Source organism: Anomalospiza imberbis, chromosome 3, assembly GCF_031753505.1.
Source record: "Anomalospiza imberbis isolate Cuckoo-Finch-1a 21T00152 chromosome 3, ASM3175350v1, whole genome shotgun sequence".
NCBI classification, from domain to species: Eukaryota; Metazoa; Chordata; class Aves; order Passeriformes; family Viduidae; genus Anomalospiza; species Anomalospiza imberbis.
The window spans coordinates 105,259,452-105,285,165 of record NC_089683.1 but is presented as its reverse complement, the minus strand read 5'-3'; the positions used below and the strand labels follow the sequence as shown (position 1 = coordinate 105,285,165).

At 52.9% G+C, this 25,714-nt stretch overlaps 2 protein-coding genes across 4 annotated transcripts; one reads left to right on the top strand and one right to left on the bottom strand.

Moving 5' to 3' along the window:
- Positions 1-2,781: 2,781 nt before the first annotated feature.
- FOXA2 (forkhead box A2) lies at positions 2,782-5,540 on the bottom strand. 2 transcript variants are annotated; one of them, XM_068182978.1, is made up of 3 exons: positions 5,412-5,540; positions 4,650-4,719; positions 2,782-4,176 (listed from the first exon to the last, which is right to left on the bottom strand). In XM_068182978.1, the coding sequence occupies exons 2-3, from the start codon at positions 4,716-4,718 to the stop codon at positions 2,932-2,934; spliced, it is 1,314 nt and encodes a 437-aa protein (XP_068039079.1). In that variant the 5' UTR covers position 4,719; positions 5,412-5,540; the 3' UTR covers positions 2,782-2,931. The 2 variants fall into 2 exon arrangements, with proteins under 2 accessions (XP_068039079.1, XP_068039078.1); XM_068182977.1 differs by lacking the exon at positions 5,412-5,540 and having other exon boundaries at positions 4,650-5,316.
- A 16,671-nt stretch (positions 5,541-22,211) lies between these two features.
- On the top strand, positions 22,212-24,654 carry SSTR4 (somatostatin receptor 4). Of its 2 annotated transcripts, XM_068186272.1 has the most exons (3): positions 22,212-22,358; positions 22,670-22,810; positions 23,243-24,654. In XM_068186272.1, the coding sequence occupies exon 3, from the start codon at positions 23,290-23,292 to the stop codon at positions 24,523-24,525; it is 1,236 nt and encodes a 411-aa protein (XP_068042373.1). In that variant the 5' UTR covers positions 22,212-22,358; positions 22,670-22,810; positions 23,243-23,289; the 3' UTR covers positions 24,526-24,654. The 2 variants fall into 2 exon arrangements, with proteins under 2 accessions (XP_068042373.1, XP_068042372.1); XM_068186271.1 differs by lacking the exon at positions 22,212-22,358 and having other exon boundaries at positions 22,368-22,810.
- Positions 24,655-25,714: the final 1,060 nt, after the last annotated feature.

The following is a 25,714-nucleotide window of genomic DNA, read 5'->3' as shown; positions in this document are numbered from 1 at the left end:
GCTCGCTGCGAGGTTGGGATTGTGTGGAGAGAGGGGAAAATGCCAAGGGGAGGAGGGAAAGGGAAGAAATAGCGCCCAGACGGAGGATTTTTGGTTATTTCCTTTTTTTTTGGGGGTCGTTTCTGACTCAAATCGTGAAGCGGGGCGGAGGAAGCGGAATGGAAAATGAGGAAAAAAGAGGGGAGAAAAGTGGGGAGGGAAGAAGGAGGCGAAACAGGGAGAGGAAATGAAAATGGGGAGAAAAGAGGGAGGAAAAAGAAAAAGGAGCGAGAGGAAAGAAAAGGGTGGGGGGAAGAAGGAAAAATAGGAAGAAATTAAATTGGGGAAGAAAGAGGGAGGAAAAAAAAGAGTGAGAGAAAGAATAGCAGGGAGGAAAAAGAGGGACAAAAAAGGAGGGAGAAAAAAGGAAGGAGAAGAAATGAAAGTGGAGAGGAAAGAGGGAGGGAAAACAGACAGAAGGAAAAAAGGAAGGGAAGAAAGGAAGGAGAAGAAATGAAGGGAAGGAGAAAAAATTGAAATGGGGAGGAAAAGAGGGAGGAAAAAGAAGAGAAAAAATGGAAGTGGAGAGAAAGGAGGGAGAAGAAACCGAAACAAAAGGGAACGAGGGAGGAAAAAGCAGAGAGATAAAATGAAAATAGAGAGAAAGGAGGGAGAAAAAAAGGAGGGATAAGAAAGAAAAGGAAGGAAAGAAAGGAGAGACAAAAATAAAAGGCGGGAGAAAAGGTGAAGGGAGACTAAAAAGGGGAGAAGAATAAAAGGGGAAAATAAGAGGGGGGATAAAAGTGGAAGAAAATAAAAGGAAAGAAGGGGGAAAAAAGAGCGAGGAATGTAAATGGAGGAGAAGAAATAAAGGAGGAAATAGAAAGGGAGAGAATTAAAAAGGAGGAGAGGAAAATGAACCGCCCGAGGAAAAAATAAAAGGGGAAAAAGTAAAACGGAAGAAAAATGGAAGGGACGAGGGGAAAAAAAACAGAGGAAAGGGGGAAAAAACAAAAAGGGGAGGAAAAACGAAAAAGGGGAGAAGAAATATAGGGGGGGAGGAAGAAAAAGGGAGGGAGAAGGAAGAAAAGGGTTGGAGAAGGAAGAAAAGGTCGGGGGGGAAGGAAGAAAAGACAGGGAGAAGGAAGAAAATAGAGGGGGAAAGGAAGAAAAAAGAGGAGAAAGCTCCGCGGAGGGAGCGAGATGCGAGCGGACCCGAGCGGGGCCGGACCCGAGGCCGGGAGCGGGGGCGGGGGAGATGTCCTTGTCCCCAAAGCGGCGACACCCCCGCGCCCGTGCCCGCTGGCCGCGGGAGCCTTTTATGTGCTAATGCCACCCATTGCACGCCCCGCTTGCCATCGTGTGTGTCCTTGGAGAGATCCCGACACATTTCAGCCTCGTTTTGTTTTTTGGGAAGGTTCTTTTTTTCCCCTTCTCCTCTTTCCCCCTGCTCCCCCCGCCGCCCCTCGCCCCGCTCCTCCCCGCTCGTTCCCTTTCTCCCCTTTTCTCTCGCCGCGGACAATGCGGAATTTTAAGAAGGATTTGGATGCTAGTTGGGAAAGCAACATCGCGGCGTGGCCGGCGCCGCGTGGGAAAAACAACAAGTGGTTGGGAAGAGGGGAAAAAGGGAATGGAAGGCGAGGAGAGGATCCGGGAGGTGTTGAAAATAAAAAGCTCGGCCCCTTTTCCACCACCCGCGGAAAAACCGGGATGCTGTCCCGGGAAAGGCAGGGATGCGCTGCCCCTGTGAGTCCTAAATCCCTCCCGGTTAACGCAGCTGGGATGATTTTTCCAGAATCGCGGGGCTTTGAGAAAGAGGTCCTTGATTCCCACCTTGAGCGGGGGGTGCGGATTTTCCCTGGCCGCGGTGTTGGGGTGGGACAGGTGGGAATCGTGGGATCCTGGAAGGGATCCCGCGGGCATGGAGGTGTCCCGGCGGGGATAGCGGGATCCTGGAAGGAATAGTGGGATCCTGCGGGGATGGGGGTATCCTGGAAGGGATGGAGGGGTTCCGGAAGGGATGAAAGGATGGCGGCAGAGACATCGGAGATTCCAGCGGGGGCTGGAGGGATTCCGGCGTGGGGATTGGAGAGATCCCAGCTGGGCATGGAGCGATCCCAGCCGGGTTTGGAGCGGTAGCAGCCGGGGCCGGCTCGCTCGCGGAGATCCCGGGCATGCCGGCAGGGACAGCGGCGATGCCAGCCGGGAACGGCGGGGGTCCCGTCGGGCGGCGGCGGCGGAACAGAGATTCAGGGGGAAAAGCACCGCCAATACGACTTTAATGGAGTTCTGCGGCAGCTGCGGCCGCTCGCTACCAGAATACACAGTTCGAAGCCATAAATAAAGCATACAGAAACGATAAATTAATCAGATCCAAGTAGTTTACTCTCCCGGGAACATCAAGCATTTGCTTCAATTACAACAATCTATCCTGACGTTTCTTAATTTTTTTTTAGTATTTTTTCTTTTTTTCTTTCCCGTCCCACCCCCCCCTTTTTTCCTTTTTTTTTTTTTTTTTTTTTTTTTTCATTTCAGGACATTTGGTTCTCAGTTTCCGAACTAGGAATATTCACAAGGAAGGAGGAAGGTGGGGTTGGTTCTGTTGAGGGTTATTTTTTGCTCCCCTCACTCGCACACAAAAAAATAGATATATTTAGACCTCGTGGCGACGACAACAACGAAAAAAATCAAAACAAGCCCCAGAGAATCCCCTCCCATGCCCACCCCGCCAAACCAAACCACCCCACAAGGAGCCCTCCCCCCGGGTGGATTTGGGAATGGGCCACACGGCTGCAGATTTCCGAATAGATGCAAACATGTGGAGCCAACAGAAAAAAAAAAAAAAAAAAATATATATATATATATACCAGATATGTACCGTACTCAGAGTCCACTTCGAGGGGTATTGGGAGGGGGGAGGGTTTCCCCCTTTTTTCAGGAACGTTTTCCTGCTTAGGAGGAGTTCATGATGGGCCGGGAATACACGCCTTGGTAATAGGAAGTCTCTCCAGCCAAAGGCGAGGCCTCCAGGGCGCTTTTGTTCGTTACGGGCGCCATGGCCAGGCCCGCGGGCACGGGCGAGGCGTAGCCCGAGTAGTGCATCACCTGCTCGTAGGCCTTCAGGTCCATTTTGTGCGGGTGGTGGTGCTGGTGGTGCGGGTGGTGGTGCTGCTGCTCCGAGGAGGACATCAGGTTGTTGATGGAGAATGGGTGGTTGAAGGCGTAGTGGTGCTCAGGCTTGAGGTGGCCTTCGTGGGCCAGCCCGGCATGTGGCGGGGCCAGCAGGTGCTGGCCTGGTGAGGCTGAAGGCTCGCCAGGACTCAGCCCTTTGAGGTCAGCCAGGGTGCGCTTGTGGTCCTGGCACGGCGAGGAACTGGCCGGGGACTCGGCGCTGGCAGAGCCGTCGGAGCCCCCCGAGGAGCTGCCCTCGCCCAGGGGTTGGCTGGGGGCTTGGCCTGGGCCTTTCTTGCTGCCACCGCCGCCGCTGGCGCCGTCCTTGGCGGCCAGCTGCTTCTCACATTTGAAGCGCTTCTGGCGGCGCAGGTAGCAGCCGTTCTCGAACATGTTCCCTGAGTCCGGGTGCAGCGTCCAGAAGGAGCCCTTGCCCGGCTTGTCCGGTGAGCGCGGCACCTTGAGGAAGCAGTCGTTGAAGGACAGCGAGTGGCGGATGCTGTTCTGCCAGCGCTGCTGGTTCTGGCGGTAGAAGGGGAACAGGTCCATGATCCACTGGTAGATCTCGCTGAGGGTCAGCATCTTGTTGGGGGACTGCTGGATGGCCATAGTGATGAGGGAGATGTAGGAGTAGGGCGGCTTGGCGTGCGTGTAGCTGCGCCGGTAGGTCTTGGGGTCGCGCGAGCGGTTCAGGTTGGACTGGCCGTAGATGGGGCTCATGGAGTTCATGTTGGAGTAGGGCGCCAGGGCGTTCATGGAGCCCGCCTGGCCGCCCATGGGGCTCATGCTGGGGCTCAGGTGGGCGCCCATACCTGGCACGCCGGCCGAGCCCATGGCTGGCATGGCCCCTGCGCCCGGGGACATGCCCGTCAGCGAGGGGCTCATGCCCGTGTTGGCGTAGGACATGTTCATGGAGGTGGCCGCCGCCGTCATGTTGGCCGTGCTGCTCATGGCCGACATGGTCATGTAGGTGTTCATGCTGTTCATGCCCAGACCCGCGTTCATGTTGCTCACCGAGGAGTAGCCCTGCGGGGACAAGCGACACAGGGCACGGGGATGGCGCGGGGGGGAGCCCCAGCCCAGCCAAGCCCAGCCCAGCCCAGCCCGGAGGCGCCGAAGCCGCGGGGCTCCGCGGAGGGCTCGGGAGGAAAGAGTTAATTCCCGGCGCGGGGTGGTGGTGGGGGAGGCGGGGGGGTTGTTTTTCTTCTTAATGAAACCCAAATATATTTTGGTATTTATATTAAAAAAAATCGCGGTGGCAGCAGGAGCGGCGGAGCCGTCCCGGGAAGCGGAGTTGCAGGAAGGGAAAGGGAAAGGGACATCCCTGCCCGGAGAGAGAAGAATACCTGGAGGGGTGGAAAGGAAAACAGGGAAGAGTCGCCCGCACCCCCACCCGCACCTCGGGATCACCGCCCGCAGCACCGAGCCGGTGCCAAAGTTAATCCCGTCCGGGGGCCAGGACACCGCGGGGTTTTGGGGGGTCCCGGCTCCGTCCATACCTCGGGCTCCCCGTAGTAGTTGCTCCAGTCCGTGTGCTCATGGCCTTCCATTTTCACCGCTCCCAGCATACTGGAAGTGGAGTGCATGGCAGTTTAAAATTTAACAGCCACAACAAACGACGGCAGAGAGCGACCCAAAAAAAAAAAAAAAAAAAAAAAAAAAAAAGGAAAAAAGGGCAAAAAAATAGTCCCCAACCCTCCCTCCCCTCCGCCGGAGCCTCTGGAGGAGGAGGAAGAGGAGGGAGGGAGGAAGGGGGGGATGGAGCGGCGCTGGGGCTGGGGTGGGTTTGTTCCGCCACCGCTCCTTGGGTGGGTTTTCGCAGCGCTCCGCGGCGAAGAGGCGCCCGGAGGCGATGGAGGAGCCGGAGGAGGAGGAGGAGGAGGAGGGAGGAGGGAGGAAGAAGAGGAGGAGGAGGAAGAGGAGGACAAGTGCTGCAGTGACGTGGGTGCCCCAGTGATATAGCACGGAGCGGCCGGGCGAGCCTCCAATCCCCAGGTCCTCGGCTGCCCATTTGAATAATCAGCTCACACCTAGGCGGGAGCGGCTCCTCCGCGGCCCCGCGCACCTCTGCGCGCCTCCGCCACCGCCTCGCGCCGGGGGACACCACTGCCACCCCATCCCGCTCCCGGGGGACACCATTCCCACCCCGCTCCCCGGACAGCCCCGACGGCAGCGGCTCCCCTGCGGCATTCCCGCTGGGAGCAGTCCCGCTGGAGCGGCTGAGTGTCCCCCCTGAAGTCCCCAGTCCCCTCCCCACGCACCTTTGCTCCCCGCGGCGAACGGGCCCCGGGGCTCTGCCTCCCCGGCAGGTCGGGACGAGGCTCTTCCCGGCAGGAAAATCGGGACTGAACGGAGCAGGGAGAACAGGGAAAGGGGCGGGCAGCGCCGGCGGGGCCGCGGGGGCCGGCCCTGTGCGGGTCCCGGTGCGAGGTCCCGGTGCGGGTCCCGGTGCGCTCCGTCGGGGCAGCGCCGCTGCCGGAGCGCCTGGAAGCGGGGGAGAGCAGGAAAGGAGGAAAAGAGGGAAAGAGGAAGGAAGGACAGACGGGTGACCAAAATCACCCTCCCGCGGGTCTAAGTCCCCCCACCCCCCCATCGCGGTCCTGTCGGCGGGGAGGAGACCGAGGACGACAGGAAGGCATCGGGGGGCTTCCCCCCATTCCCACCGCCCCTTCCCAGTCCCAGTGCCCGCCTGGCTCCTCCGGGAGCATCCCCGCCGCTCCTGGGGAGTGTTCCATGAATTCTCACCTAGATCTGCCCACAGTCATTAAAAAAAAAAAAAAAAAAAAAAAAAAAAAAAAAAAAAAAAAAAACAAACCAACCGCAAACCTGATTTATTTGGTTTTTTAAATTATTTATTTATTAATCTATTTATTTAATTACTTATTTATTTATTGAGCTTGCACTCTGCAGAGGGGCTCCCCTACCTCACATCGCCGAGAGTTTTTAACTCCCCCCAAACCCCTTCAGGATTCTTTCCCTGGGCTCCCAAATCCCTCAGGATCCATGGCCAAAGGAAAACAACCCCTGTTTCCATCGCGATAGCCACGGCGATAGTCTCAGCCCACCTCCCTCCAAGCCACCCGCCACCCCTTCCAGGCATTTTCTGCAGGGATTTGGGGGATTTGGAGGAACGGCTCCGAGGGAGATGCCCTGCCAAGAGGGAGGACACCCCAAAAAGAGGGAGGGGCCGCCCCGAGCACGGTGGCGGGGCGCCCTCTGTCGCCTGCTGTGGGTGCGGGGGGGACGGGGAACGACACCCCGCGGTGGGGGGACACCCAGGACACCCTGTGGGGTCACTCCCGGGGGTCACCCCCTTGCACCCCCTGCCCGCACCCGCAGACCGCCCGTCCCGGCTGGGAGGAGGTGCTGGTGCACCCCAAGTGCTGAATCTCCACTTCCTGCGTTTCCAAGGAGCTTTCTGCTCATCCAAAGGCTCAGGAAGGGGGAATTCTGGGAGGATGGGATGAAATTTGGGATGTGGCTGCTGGGCAACCTCAAGGATCCTGCTCTCCGCTCCTGGCTGGATGTTTTGAATGAGACCCCACTGGTTTTCCACCCCCTTTTCCCTCAGACCTCGAGGTTTGTTCTGATAGATTCCAGAGAGGCCGGGATGAGCTTTTCCCTGGGCAATTCCCACCCTCGGGCCTGGGCCCTGCAGATGTTGGGGCAGATGTTGGCACAGATGTGAGCACGTCTGGCACCTCCACATGAGGGGTGGCCGGAGGTGACACCATCCCAAGCTCAGCAGCTCCTGCCTTTCCCAATTTCCTGCTTTTTCCTCTTTACCAGGTGCTGCTTCCCTGCTTTGGCTCCACAGGAGTTGGAATTTTGTCCCCACCAAGGGTGAGGATTTTCATCCAGGTGTGGACTGGGAGCTGCCCTGATTCCCTGGATTTTTAATCCTTCAGGACATTCCTACTGTCCCAGACACTTAAATCCCATTTTCCCTTTGTCTGTCCCAGAATTCTCCCATCCTGCTCCATCCATGGAGCACATCCCACTGGGAATGGTGATACCTATTCCATTCCATGTGCCCACAGGGACAACCACAGCCACCACATCCCACTCCTGCTCCTCAGACAAAGCCTTTGTCTCGGGAACACGAGGACATGGAGCAATTCCAACATTTGTATTCAGCAATGCCGGCCTGGAAAAGCAGCTGGATGTGGGATCGTCTCTGGAGGCTCCGCTCCCACATCCAACCACCTCCTGCTGCCTTCTCACCTTCTACATGGATAAAATTAATCTCTCCTAAGTAAAAGAAGCAGGAAAATTGATATTTTCCCATAAAAAGAACATTTTTAGGAATATTAGGACTGCTAAAAAAGAAAAATTTTCTGTGGTGTCTTATTTAAATATTCCCGTTGGAAAGAGCAAGTTCCCAGCCATCTCCATCTGATTTCTTCTCTTTAATATTTAACGAATATTTATTTTAAATTTAATTTTGAAATTATGCTCTTATTTGCATTGGGAGCCAAGGCTTGGGAGGGGGCTCCCACTTCCCAAGGGATGGCTGGAGTCTGGATGGGCTTTTTCTGCATCCATCCCTTGCGGCAATGCCAGTGCCTTCCCTCCAAGCTGGATAATTATCCCTCTTCTCCTGATAATTATCATCATTAATCCAGGATAATGAACTCTCCCAGTTGTGCTGCTCCTCTGAAAGAAAGGCAGGACTGGGTTTTTCCCTTGAAATCAGGAAATTGGGAGACAGCGGCTCCTGAAGAGCCACCCTTCAGGAGGATTGTTGGAGACAAAAGGCAACTTGTCAGATTTATTGAGGCCTTTCCCTGATAAAAGATGGAAATTATGGATGAATCAGTGCCTGGAAGTACTTCAGGAAGAGGTGGGAGATGGGACTGAGGCGGGAAGAGGGAAGGGTGGAGCAGCATAGGAAAGCTCCCATTGCTCCTGTGCTGCCTCTCGCTGGGTTTATTCCCAATTTTTCCTGTAGGATCCATCTTTGTAAGGTCAAGAGCTCTGCTGGGTTGAGAGCATTCCCAGGAGCTTCTGTTCCAACAAGCAGAACAAACCATGGGAAGATGAGGATGAGGATGAGGATGATTCACATTCATGAAGTTGGGAATTAAGCTGAGCATTCCCACCAAAGATCTCCAGGAAGAGCCAACAGCACATCCCAAGGTCACATCCAGCACCAATTTGGGAACACACCCCAGGATCCTGCTCCAGAGTTCCCACAAATTCCATACATTGGGAAAAGCTACTTGAAGGATTCAGATGAAGACCACCGAAATTCCCTCTTTTTCCCCATGCACAGAGCCTCAGCTCTGGAACAGGTGCTGGTATTCCACCAGGAATTCCCACAATTACACCGGCCAATATTGACTCAACTATTTGAGGAACTCTTCAACCGAGTCCCTCCTAATTAGATTCCACATTATATGGGGCTGCTTAATTCCAGGAAAGATTTTCCAAGGCCTTAGCAAGGCTAACAAAGGAAAAGCCAGGAGTGTGCAAAAATTTTGTCTCTTTAATATCGCAAGGATATCCATCCTTTTAACTCTGGAATGATATCCTTCAATCCCAGGGGCGGGCAACTTGACTTCATTCACAAGGATTCCTCAGGATCCAGACAGTCAGGATATATCCCCATTTCTGGCATTTTCACTCCCCGTTTTAACGTTCCTTCCTGCTCTGTAATTATCCAATGTTGATGAAGAGAAGGAGCTGCTGGAATAAAATAAAACCATGGAAAAGCCCAATGGGAATAAAGTCCCACTATTAGGAATGGAGCACGGGCAGTTATCCTGATGGGAATAATAACTTCCTGGGACAGTATTCCTAATGCTCCCTGGAAACAATGTCAGCATGAGGTGGGGATCCTGGGTTGGTGGGATGGGATCACAGTGGGAATGGGCAAAACCCCCTTGGAAGAGCCCAGCAGCCTCTGGAAAAGCTCCGGAGCAAAATCAACAGAGGGCATCTGTCAGCTGTTTGCCGTGGGCCACGTGATGCCCATTCCCGGCTTTCCAGCAGCACGTTTTGCTGGATAAACAAGATGCGCAGGCATCTGGAATGACGGCCGGAGGAGCTGGCTGGCTGCGGAAAACCGGGAGTTAACGGATTCATCCCCAGCTCCCACAGCACAGGGAGAAGGATGGGCGGATGGAGATGCCCAGATCAAGAAAGAAAGGAAAGAAAGTCTTCCTCACATCCCAGGAAAATCCTGTCGGGGATATTTTCTCCCAGCAGGCAGGGGAATTTTCACCTGACTGAAATATCCAGGGTTTGGGTTCATCCCGGGAAATATTTTTTATGTTTAATGATCAGTTGCTGAAAACTGAAATGTCCTTGGGTTCCCAAGAAGAAAACAAACAGGAAGAAAATGGAGTCTGAAGCCTCCTCCCAAAACCCTGGGCTTTAATAGCTCCCTGTTATTTCCTAACAAAACCCCTGTGCTGCTGGAGAGCTTCCAGCCTGGCTGAGTTGCTTCAATTCCCACTGGGAATTTGCTGCTCAGGGCAGGAGGATGAATGATCCCAAGGACGGTCCAGCACATCATCCAAGGAGCAGAATTAAGGGACCCAATTCCCAGATTTCTTACACATCCCATAAAGGCAGAGATGCACCCAGCCCAACCAGTCCCAGCCATTCACAACTGACAGGATTTGGAATGGGTGCTGGAGCAGGGAGACAGGAGCGTGTCCCAGCTTTCTCAGCGCTCCAGGAGGCTGCTTTTCCAAGGAGATCCATCGGAGACAGCCTCTCCGAGGATTCTGATGGACATTTATAGCCCTGTGAGTCATTCCCGGCCTTGTTTAAACCAGTTAGACCTGGCCAAGACCTTGAAAATAGCTCCATTTATCCCGAGCGGCTCCATTCCCGCGTTCCGGGTATAAATAGCCGACGGAGCTGCTCCGAGCTCGGCAATGCAGGCACTGCTCATTCCATGTCACCCATCATGTCCCCTCCTGGCAGCCTGCTGCCAGGGTACCCCATTTTCCTGGGAATGAGGTGTCCCTGGCAGAGCCCACAGCAAAACAGCCGGAGTGGAGATTTCTGCTTCCAAAAAAACCACGGGAGCTTGGGATAGGGCCCTGTCTGGGAGTCTGCGGTTCCATGACCACTAATAGCAGGCCAGGATCACCCCATAAATCTGTTCAGGGTCGGCACAATCCCGGTTCTGTGCCTTGGGATGAGGCACCAGCGGCGCCGCGGTGACAGCAGGACACTCGCATCCCCCCCGCCCTCGGCCTGGCCTGGCTGGATCACGGTGGGAATTTCAGAGCCACCCCATCCCAGCACCGCCCTGCAGGTCAGTGCCACCTGCAAGGATATTTTCATTCAGTTCCATTATTTTCCAGGGAACAAAATTCCATTTCAACTCAGGCTTTAAAATCCAGGGAAGCTTTGAGTGTGCGATCAGCCTGATTTTGCCAGACAAATGGAAATCCTTTGTTTCTGCTAAAAAAAAAGATTTTCTGATGGAAAAACCACCTCAGGTTGAGGAGAAGCCTTTGACACCTGCTCCCAGCCCTGGTAAAAGTATAAAACAAGGAATTTCAGGTTGCCTGTCCTGAGTGGGATGATGCCACAGCTCATCCCAGCCAGGCTGGCTCCCACAGCCAGAATCCAGAATATTTCCAAGAATTTTTCCCTCTAAAAATCTTTTTCCCCCTAGGCACAGTGATTCCCTCCCAGTAAAACTCAGAATTCCTGTGTCCTTGGGACCTCGTCCCCTGTGCTGGTGGCTCATGGCAGGCAGATGAATCCAGAGCCTTTGGATGCTAAATCCAGTGGGTTTGGGCTACAAAATCCAGGGGTTTTGGCCTTCAAAATCCAGTAGTTTTGGTTGCTAAATCCAGTGCCTTTGGTTTGGTAAATCCAATGCCTTTGGCTACTGAATCCATTGCCTTTGGTCAACAAAATCCAGTGTTTTGGACTGCAAAATCCAGTGCCTTTGGATTGGTAAATCCATTGCTTTTGGACTGCTAAATCCAGTGATTTTGGACTGTTAAATCCAGTGAGTTTTGACTGTTAAATCCAGTGGGTTTGGTCTGCTTAATCCTATGCCTTTGGGCTCCTAAATCAAATATGTTGGGCTACTAAATCCAGTGATTTTGGCCTGTTAAATCCAGTGCCTTTGGCTAATAAATCCAGCATTTCTGGGGCTACTAAATCCTATGTTTTTGGCCTGCTAAATCCAATGTTTTTAGCCTGTTAAATCCAGTGCTTTTGACCTCTTAAATCCAATGTTTTTGGGGCTACTGAATGCAGTGGTTTTGGCCAGCTAAATCCAGTGGTTTTGGCCTGCTAAATCCAGTGGTTTTGCTCTCTTAAATCCAACATCTTTGGGGCTACTAAACCCAGCACCTTTGGGCTGCTAAAATCAGTGCATTTCCAGGGAAGAGCTGTTCTGCAGAGGGATGGAAAAGCTCTGTGATGGCGGCAGCTCCGGCTCTCTCCAAACATTTCTCCCCCCTCACTCTGATTTTTTTTTCCCTCAGAGGAAACAGTGCCCAAATCAACACCCGCCCCAGGAACGGTTTTCCACGGATCGGACAGCTCTTTCTGTCGGAAAAACTTCCAATCAGCTGCATTCCCGAGCTGGGCTTATTTTTCACAGTTTTCTGAGTGCGTTTTGTTTTGGTGCCAGAGTAAAGAGCTGCAGGGACAGACTCCAGCCCAACCTGCAGCAGCAGCATCCTCACTGGATTTTGAGGAGGAGAGTGGGCTCTGACCTACATTCTCAACTTGGAAAAAGACAGGTTATCCCTTAACATCCCAAAATGCTTCTCCTGGGATATCAAGCTGTGATTTGGAGGCTGAAGGAAAACCGCCCTCTCCCCTAAAAGCAGCCTCCGGCTGTTTTGCAGCTCCAGCTGTTTTGCAGCTTCCCAATCCCTTTTCCAGAGGGTGGAACAGCCTTAACCAGAGCTTTTTAAAGCTCTCCCACCTTTGCCTCCTCTCTTCCTCCAGTTCGGTGTCCCGGCGGCTGCAGAACAAGACGGCTACAGAGGCTGCTGGAAGCTGGTGGCACAGAATACACTGGGAGGCCTTTTTTTTCCTTGGAAAATATTTCCCTGCCGCAGGCTGCGGTGACAGCAAACATTCCTGCCGGGGCTGGCGCGGGGAGGCATCACCCTGCGGGATGGCTGGGGCTCCCGGGGCGGCTCCAGCCTTTCCCTTCCCAGGGTGCGATCCCACTGCCGTTCCCGAGGGATCCGGGCCCAGCCGCACAAAGGCTTTTTATGCTTCAGGCACCCGGGGTTGTTTTTCCAAGGGAGAAAAGAGGAGCTGGCGTGGCCCCCCGGGAATATCCAGGGGAGACCTGGCCACTCCGTATGCCCTCGGCTCACCGGGAAAAAGGGAGGATTGTTAAAAAAAAAACCTCGGATCCGGAGCAGGGAAGTCAGGGCTGTGGTTGTGAATCAACAGAGCTGCTGCTATTTCCAGCTTTTTGGGAGCAGGGATAGAGCCCCCCCCTCCCCAGGCCAGGTGTGCGCCGAGGGATTTCAGGAGCCGCCGGAATGGTGGCACGTGGCACACACGTGGATTTGTTCCTTCCATGAGCTTCCATGGGCAATTCCAGTCCTATGGAAGAAAAGTCATGGGGCAGGACACCCTGGAATATCCATAAGATTTAAATTTTATTTTTGTCATGGATCATGGAATTCCAAAATGCTTTGGGTTGGAAGAGAGCTTAAAACTCATCCCATTCCATCCTGCCATTGACAGGGACACCTTCCGCTATCCCAGGTTGTTCCAATCTGGCCTTGGACATTTCCAGGGATAGGGCAGCCACAGTTCCTCTGGGAAAACTGCTCCAGGGCCTCATCACCCTCCCAGGGAAGGATTTTTCCCTCATATCCAACCCGAATCCACTGGTTTTAAGCTTTTCCCCTTGTCCTCTCACTCTATGCCCAAAGTCCCAAATGATAATGGAAAGGAGATATCTGAAAATCCCAGGAACTCTGCTGGTACCAATACAAGGGGCTCAGCTGGACCACAGCAGGAGCTCCTGGTTTTCCTTCTCTTTTACAGCAAGGAAAAGCCATTCCCTGGGGCCATGCAATGATTCCCGTCCCACCCAGCCCTCACCTCACCGGGAAGCAGCGAGGGCTGAGGGCTCCGCTTATCTGCAGAAGCAGCCTGCCTGTCTCCATTCCCAACCTTTCCAGACCCATTTTTCAGCTGATTCAATCTCCACAGAGGAGACAGGGCTTCCCGAGGTCTCCCACCGGGAATGAAATCCACTCTGGAGAGGACCTAGGAGCCCTACACAGCTCATCAATCCCGGCTCCGCTTGGGAATGGCGGGGCTGCTCCTTATCTCCAGAGATAGCGGCTGTGGATGTGTTGGGAGTGTCTTCATCCACCGGGATTCACCTGATGGAGCACCGGGATTCTGGTTTAAATGTTGGGTCTTATCCCAGCTTTCACTGGGAGGGTGCAGGCACATCCCAGCTTTCAGGGTGAGGGTGCCAGAGCATCCCAATTTCCACAGCGAGCATCCCAATTTCCACAGCGAGCATCCCAATTCTCACGGCGAGCATCCCAGTTTCCACAATGAGCATCCCAACTTTCACTAGAGCACACAACTTTCACTCCTGCCCCTTTTCCCCCTCCACTTCCATCACAAAAGACCCCCTAACAGGATAACATTCGCAATCCACAAGCACCACCCCTGGCCCCTTAGGCATCTCTGCATCCCGAACTTCTTCACTCCTTGCCCTTTTAGGCTTGGGGCGAAGGGTTTTCCCACTGGTTTTCCCATCTGGCTGGGAAATCGAGATGCAGCCGTGTCCCCCTGAGTGCCAATCCCAATCCCTGCTCCCATTAACACCTCATCAGCTCCCGGGGATCCCGACAAACACAGCACAGCTATCCAAGGAAATACCGCGGGCCTTGTGATGCAGAGCCCCCGGAGCGGGAAGAGGATGAGGAGCGGGATATTTCCTGGCCCTTGGATGCGCAGCTGCTCCCAAGGCCAGCACCTCGGAGGGCAAACAGCACCTGGGAGCGCAGGGAAGCCAGGATGTGGATTCAGGAAGCATCCCTGCATCCCGCTGCTCCATGGAGATGCTAATGGGCTCCCCATTATGCCGGCTTCCCGCTGCTCCAGCCGCGGGATGCTCCCGCTGCTGGATTAGGAGCAGCGCGGGGGGCTCGGCTGGCACCCGGCCCCCGGCCTTGGGAAGGGAGGGAAGGAGGGATCCAGGATTTATTCCCGCAGTCAGGAACAAGGCGGTGACAAATAGCCGCCGCTGGCACCTCCTTTGTTGGGAATGCTGCAAGGAGCATCCGGAGGCTGCGGCGGAGATAAAGCAGCCTGGCAGCTCCAGGGAGGTCAGGGCTGGGAATTCAGGATGCTCATCCATCCCTGCTCGCCGGGAATGGGACAAAATTCAGGAGGAAACATCCACTGGAGCAGCGGGAATGGGGAAAGGCATGCCCAGCTCATCTCGCTGCTGCTGGATCCATCCTGAAGGATTCAATCCCTGCAATCCACTCCCACTTTCCTGTGCCATCACCTGCAGGGTCTCCCAGAAAATTCTGATCTGCAGGGATCCTCGACTGCCACTCCTGGACACCCCAGAATCCCACCCTGTGCCTGAAGGCATTTTCCAAGCATTTCTTAACAGGATTTGCCTATGGAAAATCTTTGGTGACCCAAAAAGGGGATTTTTGTCAAGGAAAGTCCATGCCAAGGGCATGGAGCATAGGACACACTTCCCATGCCAAGCTCCAAAACATCCCTGTGGAATTTCATACCTCACTGTGCCAGAGCCTGTGCTATTTTGAAAACTTTGGTAAAGGGGAATCAAACCTCAGGCCAGCCAGAGTAGGATGCTCAGAATCCCTCAGGATTGATCCTGATGGAGCTTGAGATGGTAGCCAGTGGCATCATTCCCATTATTCCCATAATTCCCTAGGGATGTGGTTTTGGGATTGCTCTATGGAAAGACAAAAAGTCTGGCTCACACACAGGATTTAGCCAGAGGGAGACATGGAAGCTCCAAAGGGAAAATCAACCCATTTTGAAGCAAACTGGGAGGAATCCTGGTTATCTCCCAGTGCACTCCGTCTGAGTGATGAAATCAGGGATAATCCTGAGCTCTGGGCAGATAACACCTTCTCAATCCCTCAGAATCAGCTCCCACTGCTGAATTCTCCATGCTGGAATTTCAACAAAACTCTCAGAGCTGCCTTGTCCAAGAGCAAATGTTTTTTTGGGAAGAATCAGTATGGGAGCTCGGCGTATTCCATGGGATGGCAGGGATGGGAATACCGCCAGGATCAGCCCCATCCCCTCCCTCCTCCCAGAAGGAATTGTATCCTTCCAGGTGCTGATGTCATCAGGGAGCTCTGCCATGCGGCTCCTGGGACCAGGCAAATCCCAAGGCAAATCCCAAGGGTTTCCCTGCCATCCCATTCTATCCCAGTCTCCTCCTGCAGTGCTTCCAAATGGGAAGAGGAGCTCTGCCTGTGGGCCGGAGCCTTCAGGGTTGGAAAACCCACATTCCATCCATCCCAAATCCTTTGGGATTCCAAGTCATGGATGAGCAGAGTCCAAACTCCATCTCAAGCTGGGCCCTTCTATAAGGATCATTTTTCAGGAGCTTCCCGGGTTTCAGTTTAAAATATCCAGAAATATCCCCAGACACAGAACCTGATATTTCGGGAATAAACGAATGTGAAGTATAATTTTTAAAGGAAAATCATGGAATCCCAGCACAGTAAAGGCTGGAAACATCTAGCCATTCCCTCTCCACTAAACCACATTCTCAAGATTTAAATCCCTCCAGGAACTGGGATACCTGGGCAGCTCTGCCAGGGTTTTCCAACCTTTGCCATGAGGAATTTTTCCCTAAAATCCACGGCAAAGAGAAGTTGTGCCTCATCCTTCCCCTAGACATGGCCACACCTCCAGCACTCCCCCACTGCCCCCAGTTTTGCCTCCCAAGGATTTATCCCAGAAAAAGAGATTCATTCCCTTTCCAGCATTCCCATTTTCCCAGAATTACGCAGACACCTTGGCAGGCAGTAGCTGCCAACGGCCGTGTTTGACTGAAATAATTTTATTTGAACACAATTCCCTGTTTCAACATTTTTAAGGAGCAGGGGGTTATTTAAGATGGATTCAGTTTTAATCAGTTTAATGGGATTTTCTGGTTTTTCATGGAAGCGCTTCCAAATGGTCCTGATTAACTTTTCCGAATCAATACGCTTAAGGGCAAAGCATACAATTATCCCGGCAAATGAGCTCCTCCATGTATCCTGCCGGAACTCCACCTTGGATCTGGCCCTGGATTCCCTTCCCTGACTCGTATTCCAGGAGGAAAAGGGGCAGCACCCCATGGATTATTTTCCCCAGATCATACTTCCATGAGGAAAAAGGAGGTTCATCCTCAGTTCCCCTTTCCCAGCTCACATTCCCTGAGGAAAAGGAGCACCACAAGCACTGGAATTCCAGAGGAAAGCCTCTAGCTCTTGCCTTACCTTTCACATCCCAGTTTTTATTTCCAATATGTTAAACACCCCAAAAATGCACAAACTCCTGGAAGAGCTGGGTTGGGATCAGCACTGGGATAACCTCAAACTACCCCATGGGATTCCATATTCGTGTTATCCCAATCCAACCACAGATGTGGGATCACATCCCATCCACAGGCCAAGGATCACATCCTGCTTCCCATTTATTCCTGAGGGATCCAATATCCCCTGGCTTTTGGCAAGGTGCAACGTTTTTCCGAACTTCCTGAGGTGCAGAATTCTTTGGGAAATGTCAGAGTTCCTGGCAGATTAAGCAGGAGCCGGAGCAAACAGGAATGACATTACTGTAATTCCTGCTGTGCCAGGTCATTTTCCTGCAATATCACGGTTCCCATCCCAAATCCTGTTCCTTGCATCATACTTCCCATTCCCTGCTCCTAGGGTTCTATTTATTCATCCCACAGATAAAAGCAAAGAGGAGGAAAAGAGAATTTTCTTCCTTTTTCCTTCCTTTTCGCTTCCTTTTTTCCTTCCTTTTTTCCTTCCTTTATTCCTTGCATTTGGGCGAATTCAAACACCCCTGAAATTCCAGGTTTTTTAATATCTTTTTAGGTAGGCATTCTCAATTTTCCCCAGCAGATCCTGCATTGTTATATGAATCCATGGCAGCAGTTCCCAACACATTCCCAGCCATGGGATACAAGGATCTGAATGTGGAATTGATATATGGAAAAGTCAGACCCCTTGGCAGAGCTGGGATCATGCAATCCCTAAAATCCAGCCCATCCTAGTGCTCCAGGAACAGGAAATAACCCTTACTAGGAAAATATGGATTAGCTGCTTTTTTAGGGACTTCTGGCTTTTCCCAGGATATTCTCAGCTTCCCTTTGGGATTTTTCCCTCTCCTTGTCCCACCAGCTGCTCCAATCCCCAAAACCAGCAGCAAATCCTGTTTTTTCTGTGGGATCAACCAGCTCACAGAGGACTCCGCAGGGATGGGATCCATCCCTCACATTCCCTCTTCCCACCGGGATCAGGTTTGGGGCTTGCAGGAACCACATTCTGGGGAATCAAAAGCTTGGGAATTGCTGCCAGTTCTGAGCCTCTAGCAATGGATGAGCGCAAGAATACAGGAGGCAAACACTCCTGGGCTGCATTCTATGGGATATCCAACAGGAGGGCGCTTCCTGAGGGACACAGGGATTCTGGGAAAGGATTGGGAGCGCCGGGACATTCCCTTGGGAATGCTGCTCCAGCCCATTTTGCACTGAAAGAATTCCAGGGAATTCTTTCCCACCCTGCTGGTGCAGGGGCAGAGCCGAGCGGGAGAAGCTGGATTTAAGGGAAAATCGCTCCTGGAAAAGAGGAAAAACTGTGGAAGGAGACAACTGGGAGCTGCTGTCAGGAAAAGGAATCGACTTTCCATGTTTTCCAGTGTTTTTTCCAGCTGTTTGCAGATGGGTTTGAGGTGGGGGCAGTGCCAGAATTTGGGAAGCTCAGGGGGGGTTTCCTCATGGGATAAGCAGTTGGGATTCCTGGGAAAAGCCTCTCCTCATCTCGGGAGCGATCCAGGCTGTGGGAATGGCTGGAAAAGGGGAGAATCCATGGATTTGAGAGGGAAAAGAAATCAATGACTGAATTAAAAGAAGGAGCAGGTTCCCAGTGAGGGCGTATCCAAGATTTCCAGGTGGTCCAGCCCATCCCAGTGTCCCCATCCCAACACTGGGAGCACAGGAAGCTTCCTGGCTCCCTGATTTCCTCTCTCTGGAGCTGCTCCAGCTTTTCTATTTCTGGACTCCATTCATCCCCAGCCAGCTTTCCATAAAAATTCCTGATGCCTCCAGCCTGGAAGCAGGAAAAAACTCCAGGAGCCCATAGGAAGCAGCAAAGCCTCTGGATCCAGTGCTCCAAAATTATTATGGAATGAGGGAGTGGGGAGGTGATGTCAGCCTGGATTTAGGGTGGATAATGCATCCCTCTGTCCCGGGTCCATCCTGCTCTTCCCAAAAAATCACCACAACCACAGAGAGAGAAACATGGGATTATTCAGGGATTTCACGTGGAGCTGTAGCTGTTTTCCCTCTATTCTGTATTCCCTGTTCTTTCCCTTTCCATCAGTTTTGGAATATAGAGCTCTCAACAAGGAGAACCACACCTTATACCCAACCCAAATTCCCATGGAATTTGCTTCCCAGTGCTCCTTTGGCATTTCCAAGTTGGAAATCCAAGCTCATCCATTGCTCATCCATTGCTGTCAAATCCAGCAGGATTCAATATTAATCCGTTTCAATATTAATCAGGATTTTTCATCCCTCTGAACCTGGGAGGATTTTTTTGAGGAGATTTATGGAAAAGAGCCAGAGTGAATTGCCTCATCATTCCCAAATTCCTTGGGAGTTGGCGATCCTTGAGGTTGGGATCAGATTGGAGCAGGGACAAGGATAATTCATGGATTGGGAAGAACCACTGGAGCTTCCCTGCATTCCTTGATCACAGCCCCAAAGCGGGGCCGGATCCACTCCTTATTCCTCTCCACAATCCTGGGATCCCCGAGCTTTGGGACACCACCACTGTTGTCCCCCATCCCTGCATCCCAATCCCCCATCCCAGTGGGAATTTTTTGGAGGAGCAGACACAGGAGCATTGAGCAGGGTCTGGAATGTGGCAGCGGCTGCCAGAGCCCAGCAGCTCCCGGGAAAAGTGCCAGGCCAGGAATAAGGAACTCCAGTGTGGATCCCAGACTGGATAAACACACCCCAGCTCCCACCTGGCATCGGGAATGAGGCTCTGACCTCCAGCTCCACTTCCCGCCGGGATAACGCCACCGGGAAAGGGAAACGGAGGCCTTTACATATTTTCCAGGTTTTCCATGGAGAAAACAGCAGGAAAACACCCTGAGGAGTAGCCATGGATCCACAGAAGTGACATCCAGGATCCAAACATCATCAAAATTCCAGGCTTCCCGAATTTTTGGGGGATATTCACTTTAAAAATTCCCAAAGAGGATACATCCTTTTTTTTCCCCCTTATAATTCATCGAGGGATTCTCCCAAAATTTTTCTCTAATATATTCACAAACTACACAGGAAAAAAAAAAAAAATCTGATTTTTTTTTTTCCCCAGGAAGGAGCAGAAAGCTCCAAGTTACGAGGGGGAAAAGCCTGGGAAGTTTCAAAGTTTTTTCCTGGGAGACAAGGTCAGATTTTGGCCAAGAAACTGTTCCCAATCCAGGTTTTCCCACAATTCCAAAAAAAAAAAAAAAAAAAAAAAGGGGTTTAAGGAGGGAAAAAAGGTTCAAAGTTGTTTTGTTTTTTTCTGGAATTTGGGAAAGATCCTTTTCCCACAGTTCTTGTCATTTCTGGGAATGCCTTGGACATTTTAATCAGCTTAAAAAAATTCCAAAGCATAAGGCTCGAACATTTCCAAGCATCCCAAATCCCAGGATTTGGCGGTTCCCAGGAGAGGGCAGCAAATCTCCACATTTCGGGCTTTCCTCGGGAAACTCGGGAAGGAGAGGGGGGCGGGGGGAGGGAGGAGGCGGGGAAATTTGGGAGCAGCCCATGGAAGTGGGGCTGGAACATCGTGTCTTTTATGATCCCTTCCAAATATTCTGGGATTGTGTGGAATTCATGGATTCCGAATTGTTGGAGGCTCAGGGAAGATTCAAGGGGTGGAAAAGTGATTTACCTGAAAAAGGGGAGCGGGACCCTTTAAATGGGAATTCCTCCAGGAAAATTCCACCCCATTCAGGAGTTCATTAATTCCCAACATCGACAGGCTCCTCTTCACTTTTCCCACTTTTTCCAAGCCCTTGGCATGGATTTGAGATACAGCCCCAGTGAGGGAGCAGGACAGGGATCCCTGGACAGGGATAATAGGAATAAAGAGGAAAATTAACTGGATTCTAGGATAAGGAGAGCTGACCAATTCCCTTGGACAGCAGGAAAAACACATTCCACTAAATACCAGGATGGTTTCCCTGTAATTCCTTGACTTAGAGGCTCCCTACAAACCCCGGATCTTAAAATCCCAGAACTGCTGATCCTAAAATCCACATTCCTTGGGATGCACGGAGCAAATTCCACTTTTACCTCTGCATCAGAGCAGGCTCCAAGGTTGGGATCTGGGGCAACTCCTGAGGGTGGGATTGAGGAGAATCCCAGGATTTTTAGGAGTTGGACTTTGTGTGTCCCTTCCTACTGGGCATATCCCAGGATTTTATGGATGCTCCTGAAATGGGAAGAAAGCTGAGAATTCCTAATCAGAGCATCCTTATCCCACAGCAAGGCTCCAGCCACCTAGAATTGTCTTCCTGGAGCCAAGGTTATTCCTGCTCCTCCCAACCCAGAGTTTTCCATGGAATTCTGGGAACACCATGTGGCTCAAATCCATGGCGGAGTTTCCTCCTTTACAGTAAAGGAGCATTTAAAGGTTTCCTGTTGCTCTGGGAGGTGGAGGGGCCCCATGGAATCTACGGCCACTTCCATTGTTTAATTCCATATTTTCCGGTCTCTGGCTGCAAAGGGAACGCCCAGAGCTCCTGGGCTGGCACCCGGGAATTTCTGTGTCAGCACAGTGGGAATCCATTGCCCTTTATCCCACTGGAACACCCCATGGAATTGGGAGTGGAGATGGGGTGCCAGCATTCCCTGGATGCTGGATATTCCCAGCAGGATCAGTGCCAGCTGCACCATTATCCACGGTCATAGATTTAAGCAGCGAGGAGAAAATCCACCTGTTTTCCCAGGATTTCCAAGCCCATTCCCAGGAGTATCATATGGATCTTTATCCCTATTCCCATCCTGACAGTAGGGCCCCAAATGGGCTCATTCAGCCAGCTCCAAATTCCCAAAAATTCCCAATGCTGTGATTTTGGGATGACTGAGGCAAGTTTGCTCCATCACTTCCTGGCCAGGGTTGGGATAAATCGGACAAGGAGGAGCTGAGGGAAAAGGGAATGTTGGAAAAAAGGAGGATCTGGGGGAATTTCATTCCCTACAAGTCTGTCCCAGAAATTAGGTGGGAACTGGGCCCTGCTCCCAGGGAACAAAAGATGGGATAAAAGGGAATGGCCCCAGGAGAGGTTTAGGTTGGATATCAGGAAAAATTCTCTCCCAGGGCAGTGGTGAAATCCTTATTCCAGGAGGAATTTAAATTCATGTGAACGTGACACTGGGGGACCTGGATCAGTGCTGGATTAACATTGGATTCCATTATTTAAAGGGCTTTTCCAACTTCAGTGATTCCTTTATTCCATGATGCTATTACTCTGATTCCACGATTCTGTGATTCCATGATTCTATGATTCTATGATTCCATGACCTGGGCTGAGCTGCTGCCAGGGATAAGAGTCCCTGGATCCCTCTCATCAAAAAAAAACCAAAAAAAAAAAACCAAAAACCACCAGCAACTGATTTTTGTAAAAAAAACCCAAAAAGATAGAATTTCCTCCCATTTTTACTTCTTGCACCCTCATTTCCAGCACAGACTGCGAAATGGGGTGGAATTTATGGTGGGTTTGGATGTGGGGCCAGGCCGGGCTGGTCCTCACCTGTCCAAACCCGGAATCCTGGGATGTGGTGCGGCAGGGAAGGGGCTCAAGCAGGAAGGATCCGGGGCCCTGCAGTGCTGGGAATGAGCGCAGGGAAGGCGGGAATGCGCGGCAGGAATGCGGGATGAGGGATGCGTTGTCAAGGCAACCATTCCTTCTCCATCTCCTAACTCCCCGGAGCCACGGGGGGATGCGAGGGCGGGGTGCGGGATTCGGATGCGGGATTTGGGATTCGGGATTTGGGATGCGGGGGGGGAATCGGGCTGCGGATCTCGCCCTCCGCAGAGCCGGGAAGGAGCCGCTGGAGCGGGAATGCTCAGGCCGAGAGCCGCAGGACAGCGCAGCCCGGCGGGAGAAGGGCGGAGGGCGCTGCGCTGTTTTCCAGGGGAAATCCTGGAGCAGAAAGTTGCGCCGCGTTTATTTTTTCACGGAAAGCCGATGCCTGCGGCATAGGGATGCGGGAGAGGGGGAAGATCCTGCGTGTCCATCCTTGCTTTGTCTTTCGCTTTAAAAGGTCCGGATCTTCCCGGTCATCTGATCCAGGTCAAGTAGGACTTTCCGTTGGCAACGGATCCCAGCGGAGCATCTTCCCAGAGCGGCTTCTTTCCCCCGGCAGGAAGTAGTGAGGCTTCTTCAATCCCTGGAATACTGAAAGGTAAAATATTCCCTGCTGGCTTCCTCCTTGGCAGGGTGAATGAAATCCTCGAGATTTGTGAGGGCTCCTTAAAGTGGATGTCGTTGATTCCCAGGCGGGGTTGGGATTGATTCCCAGGCCAGGTTGAGATTAATTCCCGGGCCAGGCTGGGATTAATTACTGGACCAGGTTGGGATTGATTCCCAGGACAGGGAACCATCCCACCTGGTTTGAGTAGCCTCACGCAGGGTTAATTCCCACCCCACCCCACAGCCTCTGAAATCCCAAGAAACTGGGATGCTCTGGCCTGAGGGATGTCGTGGAGGTGTCCAGACAGGGAGGGGGTTGATGGAGGGAGGCAGGGGGTGGTGGATGGAGGTTTCCAATCCGAGGGGAATGTGGCCACTGGGATTTCTGTGCCCCACAGCCCTCACCCCTGTCCCCTGCCCACAGGTTGACCCCATTGCCACTGCTCTCCCGTCCATGGATCACCTCCCGCCATGAGCACGGACGCTGAGCAGCTCCTGGCAGCCGGAATTCCCCTCTGGAGCATCTCCAGCTGGGCCGGCTCTGAGCCGCCCCCCAACAGCAGCATGGCGGCAGCAGCAGCAGTGGGAGAGACCAGCCAGCCCCCCACTGCCCCGGAGCACGGTGGGAGCGCGGCGGAGATCGCGGGCATGGTGGTGCTGCAGTGCATCTACGGCCTGGTGTGCCTGCTGGGGCTGCTGGGCAACGCGCTGGTCATCTTCGTCATCCTGCGCTATGCCAAGATGAAGACGGCCACCAACATCTACCTGCTCAACCTGGCCATCGCTGATGAGCTCTTCATGCTCAGCGTGCCCTTTGTGGCCACGGCGGTGGCGCTGCGGCGCTGGCCCTTTGGCCGTGCGCTCTGCCGGACCGTGCTGGGCGTGGACGGCCTCAACATGTTCAGCAGCGTCTTCTGCCTCACCGTGCTCAGCCTGGACCGCTACATCGCCGTGGTGCACCCGCTGCGTGCCGCCTCCTACCGCCGCCCGCGCGTCGCCAAGCTGGTCAACGGTGGCGTGTGGCTGCTGGCGCTGCTGGTAGCTTCACCCATCCCCGTGTTCGCCGGCACAGCGGTCACCCGCGACGGCCACGCGGTGGCCTGCGACCTGCTGTGGCCCAGCCCGGCGTGGGCCGCCGCCTTCGTGGTGTACAGCAGCGCGCTGGGCTTCGTGTTGCCCGTGGTGGCCATGGCACTCTGCTACCTGCTGCTGGTCGGCAAGATGCGCGTGGTGGCGCAGGGCGTGGGCTGGCAGCAGCGTCGGCGCTCTGAGGGCAAGCTGACGCGCCTGGTGGTCACCGTGGTGGCCATGTTTGTGGTGTGCTGGCTGCCCTTCTACGTGGTGCAGCTGCTGGAGTTGCTGCTGCCCGGCCGCCTGGATGCCAGTGCCCACAACGCTTCGCTGCTGCTCAGCTACTCCAACAGCTGCGCCAACCCCATTCTCTATGGATTGCTCTCCGAGAATTTCCGCAACTCCTTCCATGGCGTGCTGCGCCGCTGCCGCGATGCTGGCGTCTGCTGCTGCCATGCTGCCGATGGGGATGGAGGGGACAGCGAGGACGAGGAGGAGCCACTGGATTACTGCGCCGCACCCCGCGGGGACACCAAGGGCTGCGTGTGTCCCCCCCTGCCCTGCCAGCAGGACGCCCTGCGCCCCCAGCCCTGTTGCGCACCCGGGGCCCTCCTCCCCAAAACCACCCCCTTCTAGGGGACCCCAAAATCGGGGATGAAAGGGGATGCCAGATGGAGAGGGCCTGCGATGCCGGGTCTGATTACCGGTTGCGCTGTGCCACTCTCTGAAATAAAAAGCCATAAGACTGGCCTGGGATGGAGCAAATTCCATGGATGGAGTGGTTATTGCCATTATTCCAGCATCCAGGAGCCTTCACTGGGGGTGGAGAGGATTCCAAAATGTTATGGAGCACATGGCCCTCCTGATTAATAAATAATAAATTCCCATTTCTTCCCAAGAGACAGGGAGACACTGGGAAAAATCCCAAAACCCGTCAGCTCTGCTGCATCTACAGCATAATGAGAGCCTATCATACACACCTCCCTCCCCAAAAATATCAGGATTTTAGTACACCCAGGACCAAATTTCCACCAAAAAAAGCCAAAACCAGGAGAGCCAAATTTTGGTGAGCTTGGAACCCCAGGGTGAGGAACAGCACATGGAGGTCCCATGGAGTGAGCCACTTCCAGCTTATTTGGGGTTTAACTTTGTCTTTGGAATGGTATCGGTGTTGTCCATTATTTATGGCTCATTCCTTCCATTTTAATCCCACTGGGGAAGCTTCCCAGCTGGGAACATTTTCATCCCTGTGCTGCCCTGAATGCTCCTGGGTTTTCCTGGATTTCTGGAGGAATTTTTGGGAAGAGGAGAAAGAACAGTCCTTGAGCAGTTTGTCTAAACCAGATTGGCAAAACTTTATTGGTGTCCACACAGGATCTCCATGAGACAATTCCATCACACAGGGTAAAATTCCAATAAATAAATAAGGATTTACAAATGGGCCCGGGGGGAGCAGGCGGGGCGGGGAGAGGATAAAACAGGGAGTGCCGGGAATTCAGAACTCTGACACACTGTAAGGAAGGAATTTGTGATAAGATAAAACTCCACAATGGGAATTTGAGATTAGGGGGAAGGAGGAGATTTTGGGGATGTGGCAGCAAAACCTCAGATCCACCCAGGAATGAGCAGGGGTTTGAGCTGGATAACAAGGAAAGATCCAGGGGAAGCAGATTCTGCAGGTGAGATGATGCCTCAGCAAAGCCTTTCCACTCTCAAACCTTATCCTTTCTTTCTCTTCCTTTTCCTTGGATATTTTCCGAAATGACATCTTTATATTTTGATATCTCTTTCTGGATAATCACGGATAATTATGGATAATCAGAAC